At 37.6% G+C, this 22,388-nt stretch overlaps 1 protein-coding gene and 1 long non-coding RNA gene across 2 annotated transcripts; one reads left to right on the plus strand and one right to left on the minus strand.

The window, feature by feature from the left end:
• Nucleotides 1-853: 853 nt before the first annotated feature.
• LOC113019263 (integrin alpha-M-like) lies at nucleotides 854-21,695 on the plus strand. The gene is made up of 30 exons (XM_080305124.1): nucleotides 854-1,898; nucleotides 6,125-6,227; nucleotides 6,406-6,509; nucleotides 6,906-6,976; nucleotides 7,191-7,305; nucleotides 7,642-7,769; nucleotides 7,867-8,012; nucleotides 8,442-8,592; nucleotides 9,403-9,553; nucleotides 10,303-10,376; nucleotides 10,547-10,667; nucleotides 10,756-10,895; nucleotides 10,988-11,134; nucleotides 11,225-11,437; nucleotides 11,531-11,664; nucleotides 12,320-12,462; nucleotides 12,565-12,719; nucleotides 12,833-12,958; nucleotides 13,994-14,067; nucleotides 18,269-18,410; nucleotides 18,499-18,597; nucleotides 18,704-18,783; nucleotides 18,868-18,954; nucleotides 19,049-19,118; nucleotides 19,955-20,053; nucleotides 20,166-20,246; nucleotides 20,367-20,477; nucleotides 20,553-20,666; nucleotides 20,745-20,855; nucleotides 21,023-21,695. The coding sequence occupies exons 1-30, from the start codon at nucleotides 1,775-1,777 to the stop codon at nucleotides 21,119-21,121; spliced, it is 3,513 nt and encodes a 1,170-aa protein (XP_080161250.1). The 5' UTR covers nucleotides 854-1,774; the 3' UTR covers nucleotides 21,122-21,695.
• Nucleotides 2,578-7,327, minus strand: LOC145430301 (uncharacterized). Its single transcript, XR_013910778.1, has 2 exons — nucleotides 7,153-7,327; nucleotides 2,578-3,021 (listed from the first exon to the last, which is right to left on the minus strand). It is a non-coding gene; the product is annotated as an uncharacterized LOC145430301 (long non-coding RNA).
• Nucleotides 21,696-22,388: the final 693 nt, after the last annotated feature.

Genomic DNA, 22,388 nt, shown 5'->3' on the forward strand with positions numbered 1-22,388 from the left:
GACATATTCCCGTCTCTTCACGTTTCTGAAACAAGCAGACAAGAATATTACAGTAATATGTAAAAACTATCGGCCGCTGTTAATAGCACGAGTAATTTACTGAAGCACCTGACATGAGAGCATAGACGATGACTTCTGAGTGATCCTTGTTCATCATCCATGGATAACACCGCGGCAACTCCTGCTAAGCAGGCAAAACGTGATTTTACTTCAGCAGCACAGAAAGCATCTGAAGGTGAGCTTAAAAAAATGATTGCAGGCTACATTGTGGAAGAGATGCTACCGCTGCGTACTGTAGAGCAGCGGTCTCCAACCCCCGGGCCATTTGGAACCAGGCCGCGAGAGTGAGACTCGGGTGTGAAATGTATGGTTTTCAGGGTTTTTATCGGTTTTTAGCGTTATATTGTTATCAGTTTTTTTTCGTTAACTCGGTTTTCCTGGGTCTTTTCACGTGTGTTATGAATAAATCTTCTTTTTTTCGGTACCGGTACTAGTTTTATTTTGTTGTATTTATCCGCGACACCTTAAAGGCCGGTCCGTGAAAATATTGTCGGACACAAACCGGTCCGTGGCGCAAAAAAGGTTGGGGACCGCTGCTGTAGAGTCTCCGTCTGTAAAAAAATGTATTTATTATTTAAAGAGTTTAATTTCTATTGTTTGTCCACTCAAGGTTTATAGGGATTTTAAGAAGTATTTAGTTAAATTACTTATTGAGTAATTAAGTTACTTTTCAGACACAGTAATTAGATAAGTATTTTAAATACAATATTGATTAAGTAATTAGTAATTAAATACTTTTTTAAAGTAACTTACCTGACACTAGTGCTGAACATAAAATTGTAATTTAAAATTGCTTCACTTTTGGTTATGTGTGCACATCAGTGAGATGGGGGTAAATGGTAAATGGCCTGTATTTGTATAGCACTTTACTTAGTCCCTAAAGACCCCAAAGTGCTTTACACTACATTCAGTCATTCACACACTGGTGATGGCAGCTACATTGTAGCCACAGCTGCCCTGGGGCGCACTGACAGAGGCAAGGCTGCCGGACTCTGGCCCTCTGACCACCACCAGTAGGCAACGGGTGAAGTGTCTTGCCCAAGGACACAACGACCGAGACTGTCGGAGCCGGGACTCAAACCGGCAACCTTCGAACTACAAGACAAACTGCCAACTGCCAGAGTACATATTTAATCCAGGCCTGGAGACCAGCTCATGCTTCTTGCAAAAGTGGCACATTAGCAAATTTTCTCACAGATAGTATGAAACAGTTCAGAGGAAGTCAGATGAAAAGGAGAAATGGACTTTTTATTTTTAGATTCTTTTTTTTTCAAGAAGAAGGTTTTCTAAACCATGCTTTGGTGAGTTGGACAGACACTTCAATTTAAATGTTTTTTTACATTTTCACCACAGTACTATGAAAAGAAGTTGACACTGTAATCTCAAGAAACATTTTTTTAACCAACACTTTTAGTTTCACATCAGCAAAGAGGAACAGATATGAGAGAGTTTTTATTTTGCTATTTCTTATTTTAAATAATATTCAAAATTACACTAATTTGATCTTGTTACCCTGAAACTAATAAACTTTCTAGTCTGTTTACTGTGAGTTTTATTATTATTTATTTGAAATTAAGAGGTTAATTCACATTAAACCATTCCACCACAGTGTGGTGTAGCATCAAACAGACAGTGCTGTCAGTGTTGCTCCTCCTACTTAAGAGTTCCTCTAAATGAACCTCTTACATTGGAGCAACTGTCTCATGATTTCTGCATGTTGATTTCATCTCCTTCTCTGACACTATCAGCAGAAGTAATACTGAACTCATGTGTGATTTATGTTTTTCATGGGAGTAACACAATGAACTGGATAATTAGTGCTACACTATTCTCGTCAGGTAAGACAACTTTGTGCATTCTGAATTTGTCTTTTGTTCTCTAATTATAAGTTTATACAAAAAGTGAAAATATGACTTTAGTGTTTCTACTAAATAAAGCACAGTGACATTTTTCAGTGAAAACACTATATATTTCTTATGGTATTAAAAAGCAGGTACGACATATTAGAAGGGAAAAGATATCATTTAGAATTACATTGGCAATGGTCATGTCCTTACTTACATTTCATTACTGCTGAATCAAACTACCTGCTGAACTCTACAATCAGCTTAGTTTGACTATAAAAATACCTTCCAAACTAAAATGTTTTGTTTTTCTGTTGTTGATGTTTACTGAGTGAAAAAAGTGTTTCCTAAATAGTCATACTGAAGAAAGTAACTTCTTCATTATTTATCAAAAGCAAACAGAACTGGACATGATTTCATGTGTTCATTTGACATATCTGAATGTTTTATTCAGTGCTACACAGAATTGGAAGCTTTTCACATAAGTGTCACATCATACTTTGATTTATGTTCTTATATCTTTATATTCTGTCACTGCATCCACCTTTGTTACTTTTGGCTATTGTTTATTTTATGACAGAATATAAATTAATCTCTGTGTAAATTAAGAAGAAATGTTAATAATAAAAGAAAAAAAAGAGCAAAGGCTGAGGGAAAAACACTGAGTCAAAAGTGTGGACACACCTTCTCATTTAATGGTTTTACTTTATATTAATGACTGTTTGCATTGTAGATTCTCAATGAAGTCATCAAAACTATGAATGAACACAAATGGAATTATGTGGTTAACAAAAAAGTGTGAAATAGCTCAAAACATGTTTTATAGTTTAGATTGTTCAAAACAACCACACTTTGCGTTCATTACTGCTTTGCACACTCTTGATGAGCTTCATGAGGTCGTCACCTGAAATGGTTTTCCAACAGTCTTGAAAGAGTTCCCAGATATGCTGAGCACTTGTCGGTTCTTTTGCCTTCACTCTGCGGTCCATCTCATCCCAAACCATCTCGACTGGTTTTTAGGTTACTGTGGAGGCCAGGCTATCGGGTGGAGCACTCCATCACTCTTCTTGGTCGAATAGACATTATACAGCCTGGAGGTGTGTTTGGGGTCATTGACCTGTTGGGGAAAAAAACCATGCAATAGAAACAAAATAAAACCATGCAAATAAAATGACACTCATAAATAAACACTAAAAATCAGAATAAAAACAATATACAAGATAAATATAAATTTCCACTGTGTAACATATCCTCAGCAGCAGAGGTGACTTGGGGACACCTTAAAAGTTTTAGCAATTTTCCAGATTGTCTGACCTTCAGTTCTTAAAGTAATGATGGACTGCCGCTTCTCTTTACTTAGCTCATTGGTTCTTGCAATAATATGAATTTTAACAGTTGTCAGATAGAGCTGTCAGCTCTGTGCTAACCTGACTTCTGCACAACACAACTGATGGTCCCAACCCCATTAAGCATGCAAGAAATTCAACAAGTGAACCCTGAAAAGGCACAGCTGTGAAGTGAAAACCATTTCAGGTGACTACATCATGAAGCTCATTAACCCTTGTGTGGTGTTCATATTTTTGTTACTCAGCCAGTGTTCATGGGTCTGGTGGACCCGCTAGAGTTTTGGCTTTCCAAATTAACACTATCAAACAATTTTATGTTAAATTACTCAACAGATGTTTACTTCATCCCAATTACAAACCATATGAACAGCAAACATGGTTAATTTTTTCCCTTTACCTTTGTTAGATCACATTTATGAATTAATGTGCTTCTCGTTTTTTTTATTTTTTATAAAATGTTATAAAAAAAATAAATCAGTTATAATTAAGTAGAGTGCGTGGAAAGACACAACACATTTACACGTGAAGCAATATGTTTCACAACTAAATGAGATCAGCTGCTCATCAATGGTGACATTAGGCCCAGGTTTGTAAAACAGGGGGAGGTGGCGCACACACTTATCCCACACTGTCCTGATGGCAGCTAGCTTGTCTCTCTGCCGTCGAGCTGGTCTGTCGTCTCGGTTATCAAAACGGATAATCCTGGAAATTTTGTGGAAGTTTTCCAGAGACACTGATGCACGGAAAGGTTCTTGCCGGTTTCTGCATCCCACAGGGATTCTGGGGATTCCCCTTTGGACCTGAAAACTCCTGCAAGGATAAGAACCCCAAAGTAGGCCTTTGGGGTTCTTAGATGAATTTGGTCCATCTCCTTCCACCTCTCTCCAAAAACACACCGTCCTTCTAGATTACTGCAATCCAGAATAATTTTCTGGATGGAATCTGGGATGAAAAGCTCAAATGAAGACTTGATGTCCTGCACATGAGTAACTGTCAGCCGTGTTGGCCCTGGCTTATCACAGTAACAGCTCTGCAGGGTGGCTCATTTCTTGGGCAAGAAGACCATTCAATTTCACCAGTTATTGACATCCATATTTCTTCACTTGCTGTCTGGTGGGCTTGTTCTGGTCCTGGAGCTGGCTGCAGATGGGGTACTCGTCTTCGTTTTGTTACTAAATGGTGCTCAACCTCATCCTCTTCTTCAAAGTCACTGTCAGACTCTGAATTTTCAGAAATGTGAAATATTCTGAAACCTCTTTGTCAACATCATCATCCGAAGCCCCTCTCTCTTCCAAAATCATTTGGATGGCCCTCGCAGCAGATAATCTTTTGCCATCTTGATCAGTTGTGATAAAGAACCACACTGGCAAAGTCTTATTTATAGTATTATGCCCCTAATTTGCAGGAGGGACAGGGTATGAGAAAATAAAATTTGGATCCCTCAAGAAAGAGGGTAAAATGTGCGGGAATGTAAGAGCAGACGGTGTTGGTAGTTGAATTTTCAACAATGTGGCAACTTTGTGCGCGAGCAGGAGGGGAAGAAAACACTATCAGCAGCACCAGAAAGGAGGAGGACAGAGTGTGGGAACACAGGACCTGCACTTTCAACACTTTTATTAGACCTGGGTCCAGTGGACCCGAACACCTTGTATGTAATGTAAATGCGTGGGGGGAGGTACAGTATGAGGTCATTGAAAATTAGTTCGGATTTATGTTCTTCACAGAAAATAAGCCAAAGCCAATGAATTTCAGGTTGAAAAAATAATTAATTGTTAAATTTTTCTTTTGAGAAAAACTGAAAACGGGTCTCACAGACCCGAACACCATACAAGGGTTAAGGGAAGGCCAAGTGTTTGCAGCGCTGTCAACAAAGCAAAGAGTGGCTGCTTTCAGGAATCTAAAATATAAGACATATTTAGAGTTATATATTTTTTTCTTTGCTACATAATTCCATATGCCTTACTTACTGTATTTGATGTCTTCAGTATGTATATACAGTGTAGAAAGGACCAAAAAATAAAGACAAACCACTGAATGACAAGGTGTGTCCAGACTTTTGACTGGTAGTGTATATCACAAGTTTTTTTTCTTTATTCCTTTGAAAGCCACAAAAAACAAGTTGAGTCTGTCATGCTGATGAGGAAGAATATTAGATAACCTTATATTTCTGGAAACTAAGACATCATGAAGCTGTCATTGTTGAACAAGCAACAGTGCTACATGATGTCATACTGACTGTTCTTATCATGCCCAAAAAAGGAAGGCTTTGTTTTTTAACAAATATAAACAACAGGACAGTTTAGGTGTTCCGTTTTTTTAAACAAAGATTTTGTTATGTGTGGTTGTAGATTTTCACTATAGAATGATTATGTCAGAAAATACTTAACTACAGCGAAATTTAAATTAAAATTTTTATGGGGAAATTTGTTCTGAGCCACAGTGTGCAGAACTTTAAAATGTCTGGCTTTGGTGCGCTCTAGTGGTAACAACATAAACTTATGGTTATAAAAAAAGATAAAAATGAATGCAATGTCATGAAATTAATATATTGTTAGTGCTTATTTAGTGTTTATCGTTACTTGTTTTTAATATAGTTTGCTTCCAGTCTAAAAAGGGCCAACTGAGTGCTTTCCAGAAATGTAAAAATAAAGATCATTTTTTGAGTGATCATGACTGAGTCCAGTCTTTCTCTGTCACCAAAAGAATTCAAAAGAAAGGAATTTAATAGCAACTGATATATTATACATGTATACTCATATACTATTTACAGTTTCCTATGTGTGATAATAATTAGAGGCCTGTAACCACATTATCATCCTTTACAGTGGCTTTAAATAAAATTACTGATGTCCTTCTTAATTCTTTAATTCTCAGTGTTAAAAGCTGCAATTTGTTTCAATATTGATCCCGTGGCTTGGAAGACCCTGAGTAACTCTGCTGCTGGTTTTGGCTACCAGGTGGTGCAAAGACGATCAGAGTAAGTCCGGACATGCATAGTTATGTTGAAAGCGGGTTTACAGCTGCATGTTTAACATTACTGCTATTTCTTTTATTTATTTATTTACCATCTCTGTTGTGCTATATGGACATATGGAGTTAATATAATTAGAGTTTGCTTTCTAGACTTACATGATTGACTGGATTTATTTTGTTAGTTTGCTCGTCAGTGCTCCACTGGAACAGCATTCACAAAATGGAAGAGGGAAAATATACAGCTGCAAAACCTCTTCCCAAAACTGCCAAAATATACAGTTTCAAGGTAGGTAACCATTCATTTCTAAATGTGCTAAAACTCGGATAGTATTTTGCCATAAAAATAGATATCCATAGATCCTGTCGCATACATTTGTTTAAATCAAATCACAGTTACAGTAGATTTCCATATTAGATATCTTAGTATGTAACGTTCAGCCTTAAAAATGAAATAAACTTTCCAACTGATGATAAAAACAAGAAAAAATTTCTTAAATTTTGACAATAGTGACGAAGAAAAGTAAAACTGAGTTTTGTTTTGCATTCCTTCATTTTGAAAATATTTATCATGCCAAATCATGAATTGTGGCACTTTGTAGTTCTCAATTTGAATATTGTTTTCTTCCTTACACAAAGTGTATTTTAGGAGTGTTTTAACACATTTGTAATGCTTTCAATACAGCACCAGGGTTTGCAGTCAACATGTCGCTTGGTTTGACAATGAAAAGTGATCCGACAGCACAAAACACTGTGGTGAGTTACTTAACTGCAGACATTGCCAGTGATTGTATCTCTCTATATCTATCCCTATATCTGTATATTTCTCTGTCTCTCCCTCTCTTCTTTAAATAGACTAAAAGTCAGCAGATTTTAAAGATTTATGTCGGAATTTCTAATTAATAATTGTTTAAGTGACAAAAATACTCAACCTGCTGAATTATGGCATCTTGGCTTTGTCTCCTCTCAGGTGTGTGGTCCAACCATTCCGAAGGACTGCAGAAGTATCACCATGTACAACGGTGTGTGCTTTCAGATGGAAAGTTTCAAAAGGATCAGACCACCCGTACCTTCTTCTCCTCCAGGTAACAGTAAATGGTCTTTGCCTCTCTGTCTCTGTCTCTCTCTCTCTTAAACAAACACACACACACACACACACACACACACACACACACACACACACACACACACACACACACACACACACACACACACACACACACACACACACACACACCATGTATATCATTACTCCTGGTGCCTGATTACATTTAGTGATGCCCTCTAAAATGTTCTAAGGGGACACTTTAAAGGGACTATGTTTAAATGTGTGGTATTCACTGACCCTTTACCAAGGGTCAGTGAATACATGCAAGGTATGAGTTTAAAAAAATATAATTCTGAATCCATCTCTTTGACAGAGTGTAGAACACAAGCAGACATTGCCTTTCTGTTGGATGGTTCAGGCAGTGTATATAATGCTGATTTTCAAACAATGAAGAAATTTGTGAAAGATCTAATCGAATCATTTCTCTTAAGCGACACACAGGTGAGCAGCTGCTGTCCCTCTGTCAGTAAAATCATGGCAAAGACATAAAATAGCTACATTTTTATTTCTATTAAGTATTTTTTTCTCTCTTTTTCAGTTTTCTGTTTCCCAGTTCTCTACTTCACCGCAGGTTCACTTTTACTTTAAGAAACTTTCCTCATCTGGATCAGTGGAGACTGACATCAATGACATCAGTCAACAGGGAGGAACTACTTACACAGCCGAGGCCATCAGACATGTTGTGTAAATAATGCAGTTATAATAGTGAAGAAGTGCAGATACATTATTGTCCAGTTGATTTTTTTCCATAAATCTGATCACATTAAGTACTGTGTGGACTGTATGACTGAGGGAAGCCTTTTAAAAGACACACTGTACACAAACTTGTGCTTCAGAGTGTCATCTTCTACTGAGAAGATGATATGGCCCCAACTGGCTAAATTCAAATATTTGCTGAGTTTAATTTGAAAAAACAAACAAAAAAACTCAAACAAGCAAACAAGCAAACAAACAAACTTGTATAATGTTGATTTGTACAAAAGTTTAAAATATTTCCAAAGAGAATGACATACAGAAATAATAATAATAATGCGGTTTACCTGATTGTGTATAATTTACAAGATCAACTGTAAAACGATATTTTGAAATGAGATTTGTTTTTTTATTTGACAGGAACAATGTTTTCACACCACAAAGAGGTTCCAGACAAAATGTCAAGAAGGTCTTGATAGTAATTACTGATGGACAATCTCATGATCGGATTTATCTGGGAGGTGCAGCACAGCTAGCAGAGAGTAAAAACATTGTTCGATTTGCTATTGGGGTAAGTACTTCCATTATTTAAACCTGCAGTATGTTGACTTTTAGAGTAATAATAAGTTTTATTCAGTTGTCACACTACAGTCACATTATGCTGCACTATAGGGAGAAAAGTCCTGAACCACTCACTCACTACAGCTCCTTAAGTTGCTTGGCCGTAGAAACCAATGTTATGAAATTCCTGTCGCACAGTTTTTGTCTAAATGTTTCCACTTTGGAATAATACCACTTAAAGTCAATCATGAAATATACAGGCAGACCAAATAAAATTTGGTGACTTGTTGCAGCAGTGCGATCATATTACAGTACTACACTTAAATTCAGTGAGCTCTTTAGAATGACTCACTCATTCACAAATATTTGTAAATTCAGACTGCATGGCTAAGGGATTGAATGTTTTTTTGCCTGTAGTGATATGACCGAAAACACCCGAATTCAAAGATTAGGAGTTTTGGTTACATGCTGGCCACACATTTGTATATGCACCATATAATGTACATGTAGTGCATTTATTTAAATCAAAGCCAAACTCACTGACCATGTAAAATTTAAATGAAGTCTCTTAAATGAAAAAGCTGAATTACTAATGGAAACATGAGATATGTGTGTAATACAAATACAGCTAGTAGAGGAAAAAATATGTGTACAAACTATTTTATAGCATGACATAAATGTTATCATGGATTTAGGTTCTATTCAGTGTTAGAGAGTTTAAAACCTGTTTGTAAATCAAGTGAAGTTTAACGAATGTATTTTAATAAAGTGAGCAAATAATTTTGCATAGTATGAGGACTCAAACATATTTGTCAACAAGGTGGGGAATGCATTTAATAAACCTGATGCCAGAAGAGAACTGGACACCATTGCATCATCTCCCTCAAACAAACACGTCTTTCAAGTGGAGAACTTCGACGCACTTGAAGTAATAAGACAGAATCTGCAGGACAAAATTTTCTCAATCGAAGGTACAAACATAAATTTATTGTTACAACTTTGTTAAAATTCCTGTAAATGTTTCAAAAATTAAAATGATTGCAGTGTAATAAATGCTACTTTCAGCCGCTCACTTATTCACAAGGGATTTTTTTCACATTCATTATGAGGATCTGTGTCCTTCTGGAATTGAAGCAGTTAACTTTCATTTGTTGTGTAAAATGCTACAATAAGAAGCAACTAAAATTAGTACATTGTATTAACTTTATTGTACTGTATTCAGTAAAGTCACCTGTAAAAGCAAATGTAACTTTACATTTTGTAAAATGAGCAATAAATGCTCAGTAGTTTTAAAATAAACTGTAAAAAATAATTGTAACCTCCTAAGACCCGAACTCTTCCACGACATGCATTTTTAATTTCTCTTTGATATTTGGGCTGATTGGGGCCCGATGAATGCAAAAACAAAGGATTGCCAGATTTTTTTTTTTTTACCTTATTTTTGTTTTTAAGAAAAATAAGAGCCACATATGAGGATATTTGTTTAAAATTTTGATAGAACAGTAGCAGTATAATGTCCTCGTCAGTGGATATCAGGCCCATGTAGAGCAAAATTGAGCATTTTGGTCTAAATAACCCAAAATGTGATGTCCACATATGTGGACGCCAGGTCCTAAGAGGTTAAATAATTACTTGAAGCATACTAAAAAAGATTAATCTTCAAATTGAATTTGACTCATCGTGTCTCTCTTTTACCTTCTCATTTATTTTTCTGTTACAGGATCTCAAAGCAGTGGAGAGTCACTGGAAATGGAAATGTCTCAAGAGGGATTCAGTGCAGTTTATGTGCCCGAGGTAATTAAAACTACCTGAAACTCACCAGACAGTCTAGTCATAGAAAGAAAGATTCACATGTGCCTTTGTGGCAGTTTTTAAGTTCTAATGGCAAATACAGGTTAAACACAGTCCAGATTTTAAATGTAAAATAAATTGTCTATAAAATGTATTTTCTTTTTACACTGTAGGGAATTCAGATGTCTATTGTTGGTGCAAACCAGTGGAAGGGAGGCTACGTGCAATACACAACAGAAGGCCAGAAGGTGAAAACATATGAGGATGTGTCTTTGGAGCCTGACAGTTATCTTGGTAAGAATAGTTTGCAAAACAGACATAATTTAAAAGGATTAATCAGGAATCTTAATCTGCCTTCTCCTTTTGAAAACCAAAATTCTAGGTTACTCCATGGCGATTGCTAAATCCTGGCATGGCTCTCTGACAGTTGTTGGTGCTCCAAGATATAAACACAGAGGAGCTGTGTTTGCTGTTAACAGAGAAAACTTGAAAAACCAAAAGATTGAGCCATTGGCATCACAGGTATGCATTTGTATTAAGACAGATATGAATTAAATTATAATTTCCATAGAAATGATCTCAGATACAAAAATAATAATATCTTCCTTACACAGTATCAGACTGGTGCATATTTCGGGGCAGAGGTGTGTACCATGGACATAAATAATGATGATATCACTGATCTGATCTTCATATCAGCCCCAATGTACATGGAGCCTGATAGAGAGGGAAGAGTTTATGTTTGCACATTAACTGGTTTGGTAAATCAGTTTTATTTACTGCAGTTAAATTAATCGGTTTATTTGTCAACTTTCTTAATGTTTATAAAATATTAACTCTCTTCCTTTCAGTTTGTGGAGTGTAATTTTGATGATCCGTTAGTACTAAGAGGACGTGCAGCTGTCAAAGGAAGGTTCGGCTCTTCTCTTGCTGTGCTGCCTGATCTAAACTCAGATGGATTCAGGGATTTGGCAGTTGGAGCACCTTTGGAGAATAATGGTGAAGGCAGCATCTACATATTTAATGGCGAAGGAAGAGGAAGAATCAGTCCTACTTACTCACAGGTACACAACATCAAAGTACTCACAAAGATGTCTAAACTCATCTATCAAGTAAAGTCAATATTTTACGAAATCTGATTAATTAAAATATTTCAGAGAATTACTGGCTCTGAGGTCCAGTCAGGACTGAAGTTCTTTGGCCTGACAATCAGTCAGTCGTCTTTTGACCAGAGCGGTGATAAACTGCCTGACTTAGCGGTGGGTTCAAAGGGTAGAGTTGCCTTACTGAGGTAAGTCCAGGTAATGGTCAAATATTTAGGTACATTCTAAAGTTCATTATTATAAGAATGGCACATTTACAAATATATTTTATTAAAAGCTTTAATGATTTATGTTAAATTATTACACAAATCATTAACAATAATTTACAGCATTTCTGTTTTTTGGGGTTTGGGGTATGATTTAGATCTACTTCAATTTTTATTAAGTTTTTAGTTCCTGACTTTCTAGTGCGCCCCAGTGTTTCCCTTTATACTCAAACTTCCCTCTGTGAATTATTTGTTTATTATTTTCAGTTGTGTTTTGTTTCATTGTTTCCAATCTCCATCATTATCTGATGTTTTATACTGTCTGAGTCTCCCTCGGTTCCTTGTTGCATATTCCCTCTAAATAAGTCTTGTGATTTCTGGTTTGAATCCCTTGCTTTTTTTTTGCTTTTGTTTTGAAAGTATTCAGCATTAAAGCTGCCTTTTCAGTTTAGATATCATTCCTCAGGTCCATATTTTCCCTTTCACACAGCTTAACCCAGACAATTAGATAAAATCAAAAGTTCTCTTTCCAAAAGGAAATTCTCCCCTTTAACAGGAAGAAACCTCTGTCTGAACACGGCTCAGGCAGGGGCAGCCATCTGCCATGTCCTTCACACGTGTTCTTTTTACTTTCCAGATCAAAACCCATAGCAATGGTGAGAGCTGAGGTATCGTTTAGCCCAAACAAAATCCCTACACAGAATGTAGACTGCTCAAAACCATTAGAGAATACAGCAGAAATCTGCTTTACTATGAGCAGAGTGTCTACAGTCGACACAGGTTAATCATCCTTCTCTCTTTTTCTCAATCACTGCATATCATTTTAATTTTATTGTATTGAAACTTGCAACATTAAAATCAAATTCTATTTCTCTATTTTAGCTCGAGCAAGGATTGATTACACTTTAACACTGGATGCCACTCGCAAGCCTCCAAACAACCGAGCTTACACCAGTGGGAAACAACGAGAGCAGTCTGGATCAGTTACTGTTGACTTAGGAATAAAAAAATGTTCACCTGTAAAATTCGTCATTGAGGTAAGATCTAATAGCAATCTTAAAATCCTTCAAAGTCATTAAACTTAAGATTTTGTTTAATTAATTTTACTTTTAAGACTCCTCCAACATTGAATCTAAACCTCTTCTTGCAGGCTTGCCCCGAAGACGCTCTCAACCAACTTTCCAATGAGCTCAAATTCACGTTTAATGGTTCGGCCTCAAACACCAACCTCAGACCAAGTCTTGCCCCGCAGGCCCAAACAACAACCATTCATCCTGTAAGTAAACCTTTAAAAACCCTATTAGCTGACCAACTGAGGCTAGTCTTTATGAAGTTATGAGAAACTTTTAGGTTTGCCCTTAACTTTACTGAATCAATTTTATTGTAGGCATGCAACTGACTGATACTTCTTTGAGCGACTTCTGCGCAAGTACTTGAAGTAAATGAGTCATCATTAATGCAGTGACGGCATGTTTTAAGCTGAGCCCATGAAGGCCTTCTGCCTGTTCAGAAATAAATATCAAATAGAAAAAAAAATGTGTTTTTAAGTCACACATATGACCTTCCTCTTAGTATTTATGTATGAATACAAAGCTGACAGCAAAAAGCAAATATGAAACCCTGCAAAAAGAGACTTTCAAGCTATCGCCACGGTGATTCTACTTTAGAAACATGAACAGGTAGAAGCAGAGGCTGCAGCCTGACAGCTTATCATTTTGTTACATGTTGAACTTCAGGGTCTTGCTGCTGACCTGAGGTCGACATTCACTCAGCTAACATAACCCTGAGTACTTGTATCAGCATGTTGTCTGTGCAGGTGATTGCAAAGAGCTGAAGTTGTGTTAGCAGCATAATGCAGTTGTTTCTGTCCATGATGCATTTTACACTTTACCACCATGCTCTCATTCTTTATAAATAAAAATTAAAATAAAAATCCTTCTTTTGGTTCATAAAACTCTAGAACAACTGCTTCCCCAGTCTCTCAAAAAACCTCACATCAGATCAAGTGCAGCTTTTTGAACTGTTCCCACAATTAGATTAGAAGTGTGCTAAAGGGTTTCTGTTACTGTGGCTTTGTGTTTACATTCAAAACAGACTCAAAGTCCTTTTAATTTGTGCAGGGTTGCAGTTATTAACTGTGTTTTTTGTGTGTATATATTAACTTCTATTTTCTGTCTTTGTAAAGTTTTATTTTGTTGATTTTATTGCCTGTAGACCTACATGTGGTAGCACATTGGATCACCATAAAACCACTTATTTAGTCTTTAAATAATTTATAATGTGTACTTTTCCATCATGCTCTCTTCCACAGTTAGGGTTTGAGATCAACTGCGGCACTGATAACAAATGCGTTGATAACCTGAAAGTGGATTTCAACTTCACCAGGTGAGGCACAGTTACAGTGGGATGCAAAAGTTTGGGCAACCCTGTTAATAGTCATTATTTTCCTGTATAAATCGTTGGTTGTTACAATAAAAATGTCAGTTAAATATATCACACAGTGATATTTGAGAAGTGAAATGAAGTTTATTGGATTTACAGAAAGTGTGCAATAATTGTTTAAACAAAATCAGGCAGCTGCATAAATTTGGGCACCACAAAAAAAGAAATGAAATCAATATTTAGTAGATCCGCCTCTTGCAGAAATTACAGCCTCTAAACGCTTCGTGTAGGTTCCAATGAGAGTCTGGATTGTGGTTGAAGGTACAGTGGGGCAAAAAGTATTTAGTCAGCCACCGATTGTGCAAGTTCCCCCACCTAAAATGATGACAGAGGTCAGTAATTTGCACCAGAGGTACACTTCAACTGTGAGAGACAGAATGTGGAAAAAAAAATCCATGAATCCACATGGTAGGATTTGTAAAGAATTTATTGGTAAATCAGGGTGGAAAATAAGTATTTGGTCAATAACAAAAATACAACTCAATACTTTGTAACATAACCTTTGTTGGCAATAACAGAGGTCAAACGTTTACTATAGGTCTTTACCAGGTTTGCACACACAGTAGCTGGTATTTTGGCCCATTCCTCCATGCAGATCTTCTCGAGAGCAGTGATGTTTTGGGGCTGTCGCCGAGCAACACGGACTTTCAACTCCCGCCACAGATTTTCTATGGGGTTGAGGTCTGGAGACTGGCTAGGCCACTCCAGGACTTTCAAATGCTTCTTACGGAGCCACTCCTTTGTTGCCCGGGCGGTGTGTTTTGGATCATTGTCATGTTGGAAGACCCAGCCTCGTTTCATCTTCAAAGTTCTCACTGATGGAAGGAGGTTTTGGCTCAAAATCTCACGATGCATGGCCCCATTCATTCTGTCCTTAACACGGATCAGTCGTCCTGTCCCCTTGGCAGAAAAACAGCCCCATAGCATGATGTTTCCACCCCCATGCTTCACAGTAGGTATGGTGTTCTTGGGATGCAACTCAGTATTCTTCTTCCTCCAAACACGACGAGTTGAGTTTATACCAAAAAGTTCTACTTTGGTTTCATCTGACCACATGACATTCTCCCAATCCTCTGCTGTATCATCCATGTGCTCTCTGGCAAACTTCAGACGGACCTGGACATGCACTGGCTTCAGCAGCGGAACACGTCTGGCACTGCGGGATTTGATTCCCTGCCGTTGTAGTGTGTTACTGATGGTGACCTTTGTTACTTTGGTCCCAGCTCTCTGCAGGTCATTCACCAGGTCCCCCCGTGTGGTTCTGGGATCTTTGCTCACCGTTCTCATGATCATTTTGACCCCGCAGGATGAGATCTTGCGTGGAGCCCCAGATCGAGGGAGATTATCAGTGGTCTTGTATGTCTTCCATTTTCTGATGATTGCTCCCACAGTTGATTTTTTCACACCAAGCTGCTTGCCTATTGTAGATTCACTCTTCCCAGTCTGGTGCAGGTCTACAATACTTTTCCTGGTGTCCTTCGAAAGCTCTTTGGTCTTGGCCATGGCGGAGTTTGGAGTCTGACTGTTTGAGGCTGTGGACAGGTGTCTTTTATACAGATGATGAGTTCAAACAGGTGCCATTCATACAGGTAACGAGTGGGGGACAGAAAAGCTTCTTACAGAAGACGTTACAGGTCTGTGAGAGCCAGAGATTTTCTTTGTTTGAGGTGACCAAATACTTATTTTCCACCCTAATTTACGAATAAATAGTTTACAAATCCTACCATGTGAATTCATGGATTTTTTCTTCACATTCTGTCTCTCACAGTTGAAGTGTACCTCTGGTGCAAATTACTGACCTCTGTCATCATTTTAAGTGGGGGAACTTGCACAATCGGTGGCTGACTAAATACTTTTTTGCCCCACTGTATTTTGGACCATTCCTCTTTACAAAACATCTCTAGTTCATTCAGGTTTGATGGCTTCCAGGCATGGACAGCTCTCTTTAACTCACACCACAGATTTTCAATAATATTCAGGTCTGGGGACTGAGATGGCCGTTCCAGAACGATGTACTTGTTCCTCTGCATGAATGCCTTAGTGGATTTTGAGCAGTGTTTCAGGTCGTTGTCTTGTTGAAAGATCCAGCCCCGGCGCCGCTTCAGCTTTGTCACTGATTCCTGGACATTGGTCTCCAGAATCTGCTGATACTGAGTAGAATCCATGTGTCCCTCAACTTTGACAAGATTCCCAGTCCCTGCACTGGCCACAGAGCCCCACAGCATGATGGAACCACCACCATATTTTACTGTAGGTAGCAGGTGTTTTTCTTGGGATGCTGTGTTCTTTTTCCTCCATGTATAATGCCCCTTGTTATGCCCAAATAGCTCAATTTTAGTGTCATCAGTCCACAGCACCTTATTCCAGAATGAAGCTGGCTTGTCCAACTGTGCTTTAGCAAACCTCAAGCGGCTCTGTTTGTGCTGTGGGCAGAGAAAAGGCTTCCTCTGCATCACTCTCGCATACAGCATCTCCTTGTGTAAAGTGTGCCGAATGGTTGAACGACGCACAGTGACTCCATCTGCTGCAAGATGATGTTGTAGGTCTTTGGTGCTGGTCTGTGGGTTGACTCTGACTGTTCTCACCATTCGTCGCTTCTGTCTACCTTAGATTTTTCTTGGTCTGCCACTTCGAGCCTTAACTTGAACTGAGCCTGTGGTCTTCAATTTTCTCAATATGTTCCTAACTGTGGAAACCGACAGCTTAAATCTCTGAGACAACTTTCTGTGTCCTTCCCCTAAACCATGATGGTGAACAATCTTTGTCTTCAGGTCATTTGAGAGTTGTTTTGAGACCCCCATGTTGCTACTCTTCAGAGAAAATTAAAAGAGGAGGGAAACTTACAATTGACCCCCTTAAATACTCTTTCTCCTTATTGGATTCACCTGTGTATGTAGGTCAGGGGTCACTGAGCTTACCGAGGCAAGTTGAGTTCCAATAATTAGTTCTAAAGGTTTTGGAATCAATAAAGTGAAAACAGTGCACAAATTTATGCACCTGCCTGATTTTGTTTAAACAAATATTGCACACTTTCTGTAAATCCAATAAACTTCATTTCATTTCTCAAATATCACTGTTTGTCTCCTATATGATATATTTAACTGACATTTTTTATTGTAACAACCAACGATTTATACAGGAAAATAATGACTATTATCAAGGTTGCCCAAACTTTTGCATCCCACTATACAAAACTTAAGCTTTGCTTGTGCGTCTTGTTTTCTTCAAATGTGTTGTTATTTGCAAGTTGTACTTAATGTCACTTAACTTGTCCTTATACAACCATTATTAATATTTTTGAAACTGATGACACTGTTGTTTTTGTGCTACCCATATGGAAAAGAAATAGAAAAAACTTATAAAAGACTTGCATAAGATGTGGCCTACTTCATATAGTGCATCATATAAGGCTTATATGATTTACTAATGAAAGTGGCCACTTTCTCATTACTTTCATATATTGTTTTAGTAAGTATCCAAAACATACAAGTTTCATTTATATGATTTTTCAAGGGATCTTATATCTGTTTTCACTCTTGTATTCTTTTCATACAAGTTTCACACAAGACAGATACAAATTTATAAGATTTATATATATCTTTTCCATATGGGGTGGATTCGGGAGGACGGACAGCAATAAGGCGGTCACTGAGGATGTATATAAATCTTATACAATTTGTATCTGTCTTGTGTGAAACTTGTATGAAAAGCATACAAGAGTGAAAACAGATATAAGATCCCTGGAATAATTATATAAATGAAACTTGTATGTTTTGGATACTTACTAAAACAATATATGAAAGTGTCTCCACTTTCATGAGTAAATCATATAAGCCTTTTATGATTCACTATATGAAGTAGGCCACATCTGATGAAAGTCTTTTATAAGTTTTTTTCTATTTCTTTTCCATATGGGGAACCAGCAAGTATTAGAATGTTAACTCACTAAGAAGTTACGAATGTTTTTTTTTTTTCACTTTTAGCATCAGTATCTTAGCAAAGCAATTTACCTTACTGTTTGAGCTGGAAAATAACATGGTTTATCAAAGCTCAAAGTGCATTACATTTGGAATACTATGACATTAGTATGCTTCTAGTCTTGTCTTGTTTTGCCTTGTTCTCATCGGGCTTTGTACTCTGTCAGATCCTCAGAGGTTAAAGTGGGTATTGAAGAGCTTTTGAATGTCACAGTCACAGTGGAGAACAGAGGAGAAAACTCCTACAACAGCCGTGTTATTCTCACGTACCCAGCTGGACTCTCCTACAGGAAGTTCACGGGTCAGCAGGTAAGGCATCAGGATCTAGTCTGTTTTAGTTCATCACTGATCTGCTGCTCTCCCAATCCATTCAGCAGTCATTTTATTCCTAATAAAGGGACGGATTGAGTGCAACTCCTTGGACAGTGAAGATGGTTTGTCACAAGGAAGGACAGACTGCACTATTGACAAGCCAATTTTCAAGAGCAAAACTGGGGTTTGTTTCTTTTTTTTTATTGTATTTGTACAGAACATCTTTCTTTTGTGACTTTTGCACAATTTAAAGACAAAGGGAAGTCACTCATTTCTCTCATTCATTTAAGGCTTCCTTAATTGTCTCCTATGGGATTGAAACCAATAGTCAACTTAAGAGGAAGATCTTTGTCACTGCAAATGCCACCAGGTACTGTTGCTTTGGTATAGATACTCTTAATTTATGCAACAGCACCACAGATACAGAACAGATTTTTTTTCTTTTCTCTTTCAGTGGAAATCAGGAGCATGCCCCTACAAGTGAACTCTACAAAAAGAAATCGATTGATGTAAAATACAGCATTTTTATGACATTTGAAAGGTGTGTGTTGTTATGTTTGTAACAAAAGAAATCACACAGTAACAAATGTTCTATTACATAATGTATATTTAAACCTCAAAATATGTCTGTTTAGCTCACTCAGCTATAACAATTTCACATTTGGGAAGAACGATTTGAAGAAACCAGTCCAAAAGTCAGTTAAGGTAAAATATAACTTCTATCTGTCTGTGAAGGTTCTCAGTCATCCAGGTCATCGTAGTCTAAGGAGCTTGCAAAGAAAAGCGTCTGGACTTCTTTGAGTTGCTTGAAGACATTTCACCTCTCATCCGAGAAGCTTCTTCAGTTCTAAGGTCAAATGGTGGAGAGTCCCAGATTTAAACCCAGTGGGAGTTTCCCCCCACAGAGGGACAAAGGACCCCCTGATGATCCTCTACCTAATCACATGAGCCAAGGTGTGAAAGCGGGTGTGGGTCACAATCAGCCAGGGTTTCAGGTGAGCTCATTGTGAAACCTGGCCCCACCTTATCATGTGATTTCCTGAGGTCAGATGGCCCAGGATGTGAGTGGGCGTTAAGGCGTCTGGGAAGGGATCTCAAAACTGGATTATAGATGGCAGACAGTTGGTGTCGTAAACCCCCGTGTCACTTATTGTAGCCAACCTTTACATGGAGGAAGTGAAAAGCAAGGCTTTTGGCTCTTTTAAAGGGAGAGTACCCAGTACCAGCTTTCACACCTTGGCTCATGTGATTAGGTAGAGGATCATCAGGGGTCATTTGTCCCTCTTTGGGGGGAAACTCCCACTGGGTTTAAATCTGGGACTCTCCACCATTTGACCTTAGAACTGAAGAAGCTTCTTCAGTTCGGTTCAGAACTGAAGAAGCTTCTCGGATGAGAGGTGAAACGTCTTCAAGCAACTCAAAGAAGTCCAGATGCTTTTCTTTCCAAGCTCCTTAGACTATAACTTCTATCCTCTTTAAAAGTTTATTGTATGATTTAGACCTAACTCTAATTCATTTGGTCCTTTTCTTCATTCATTTAGGTCACAAATGATATCAGAGCGCTTAATTTCACTGTGGTGATCAGGGTTCCAGTGAGGCTTGGTGAAAAAGACATTTGGGTGGATTTGAGCAATCTACAGGTAATATTTATGTAATATATGTTTTAGCTGCTGAAACTACAAATAACTTTATTGTGGATGGATGCATATAGTAAAATTAAGACCAATAAAACTTAAATCAAACATATGTCAGATTCCAGACTGTCAGAAAGGAGATGACGAAGAACCAAGTGTCAGAGATTTTGTTACAAAGATACAAAAGGATAAAGTGGTGGTAAGTATGCATCTGCACTTTACCTGTTCAAATTTAACCTGATTGTAGATTTAAACAAACAAACAAAAATCACATTACACTGGCTCACAGCTTGTGTTGCATCTTCTCTTTAAATCACAGGACTGCTCTGTAGCCACATGCAGAGTGTTCAAGTGCAACACGTTCCTGGAAAGACTGCAGAGTACGACGTACAAAATCTCTGCCAACATTAGTTCACGATGGATACAGCAGGTAACTGGAGGGATTTTGGGGTTAAATGAAAGTTTTTTTTTTGTTACAACTGTTAAGCTTTACATTTTTTCTTAGATTGGACTTCAATCTGCTAAATACCTTTTGACCAGCACAGCCAGTCTGGAGTACGACAAAACCCAGTACATCTACTTTTCAACAGGGTCTGACAACAGTCCTCCTGTTCGCAAGGTGTGTACACATTATTTTCTCTCATTTTACTTATTAAGAGTTTCATTGGTATCAACATCCTGTCACTTCATCTCTCAGATTGAGGCAGAGGTAGAAGTTTACCCTGAGCCAGATTTCACCAAAGAGATCATTGGAGGCTGTCTGGGAGGGTTGGCTTTTCTGGCCTTACTCACAGCTGGCCTGTATAAGGTGAAAGACTCCTCTTACACTTTTTCAACTAATCAGTTATAAAGGTTTTAGAGAACATATCCTGTTGAAAATAGTTTAAAGGTTATTATATTTACTCATATACCTTGATTATTTTCATTCATTTTTAATGCATGATTGTTACATTTTGGCTTTCTTTGCACTCCTAGGCTGGATTCTTCAAGAGCAAATACAAACAGATGATAAATGAAAATGCTGCAGATGGTCCGAGTCCTGGGACTGATGCAGGCGCAACCCTACCAGAGTAAAAAAGATCACATATGTAGTTGTACATTTAATTTATATGAAATCTATAGATCCTCTGGATAGTTTTAGGAGTGAACATTGTAGGTACAAATGTCCATTCTACTACATTTGATTGATCGAATAAAAACAGCTTGCTGTGTCTAATATCACTCATACAGTTTCCTCACTTGTGGTCAAGACATTGAAAACAGGGTCACAATACTGTATTTTGTGAGGAATCCTTCTGCTCACCTTTCAATTTAAATTACTGCAAACATTGTACAGTGAAACTGATTGTCATGCCATCATGTACTGTAAAACTTTTCAAATTCAATAGATATAGTTAAAAAACACTTTGCTTGCTTTAAAAAACTGAACTTGTGAAATGTGACTTGCTTTGTTGAGAAATAATGGACAGGGAATGCAATGTTTTAGCTCTGTGATGTGACTTTGCATAAAAAGTATTTCTCATACAACAGTGTTTGTCATTTGCAATATGTAAAAAAAAAATTGTTTTTGGTTTCATATGATGAAGTTATAATTAGAAAGATAACAGCAGTTTATCATAAGTTTATTAAAAAAATCATTTTTATACAACATATTGTCATGTTGTCTTTGATGCATGGTCAATCATCCAGATAAGAAAATACTTGTAGACATGACAACACGGGCTTGATAACATGAAACACACAGACAAGAAATACAAGTCATACTGACACAGAGAACAAGAGCAGACTCACACAAAGGGACATAGATGAAAACCTAAACCAGAATAGCACTCAGCTATATCCTAACTGATAATACTGACACAAGACTAACATATTTTCAATATAATATAAGAAATCAAAAATACAAAATGAACTCAAAATACTGTGTCACAGACCCAGCCTCTGATACATAGAAACAGCAATTCGAAACAACAACATTGCAGACGTGGAAGCAGAGCAACTGTGGACGAATGTTTCGGCCTGTCTTAGCAATCCAAGCATCCAGCATCCAACATCAGCATGGAAGAGAGGAAGGCACTCACCTTGGATTTTGTTGAGAAGATGAGAGAGGTCATTATGGAGGCAGATGAAAGAATGGTCTCGTATGATGTTACATCTCTTTTCACAGAAGCGTTCGAAAGAGATTACAGGATGACCCCAAATTCAGCAACAGGACCACTCTCTGCAGCGACCAAGTGTGATTGCTCTTTGAACTGTCAGTATGAGGGACTTTTAAAAGTTGATGTGTACCATAAAGCAATGCATAGTGATCAGTGTTTTTAAAGTTTGACTCTCATCATCA

This window comes from Astatotilapia calliptera, chromosome 8, assembly GCF_964374335.1.
Source record: "Astatotilapia calliptera chromosome 8, fAstCal68.1, whole genome shotgun sequence".
Taxonomy (NCBI): domain Eukaryota; kingdom Metazoa; phylum Chordata; class Actinopteri; order Cichliformes; family Cichlidae; genus Astatotilapia; species Astatotilapia calliptera.

Bases quoted from the DNA above. Each gene is read 5' to 3' on its own strand.
- LOC113019263 (XM_080305124.1), top strand. From the start codon at position 1,775: ATGTTGATTTCATCTCCTTCTCTGACACTATCAGCAGAAGTAATACTG. The intron at 8,013-8,441 runs GTAAATAATGCA...TTTATTTGACAG, and splicing joins GAGGCCATCAGACATGTTGT to GAACAATGTTTTCACACCAC. The intron at 18,955-19,048 runs GTGTGTGTTGTT...ATGTCTGTTTAG, and splicing joins ATTTTTATGACATTTGAAAG to CTCACTCAGCTATAACAATT.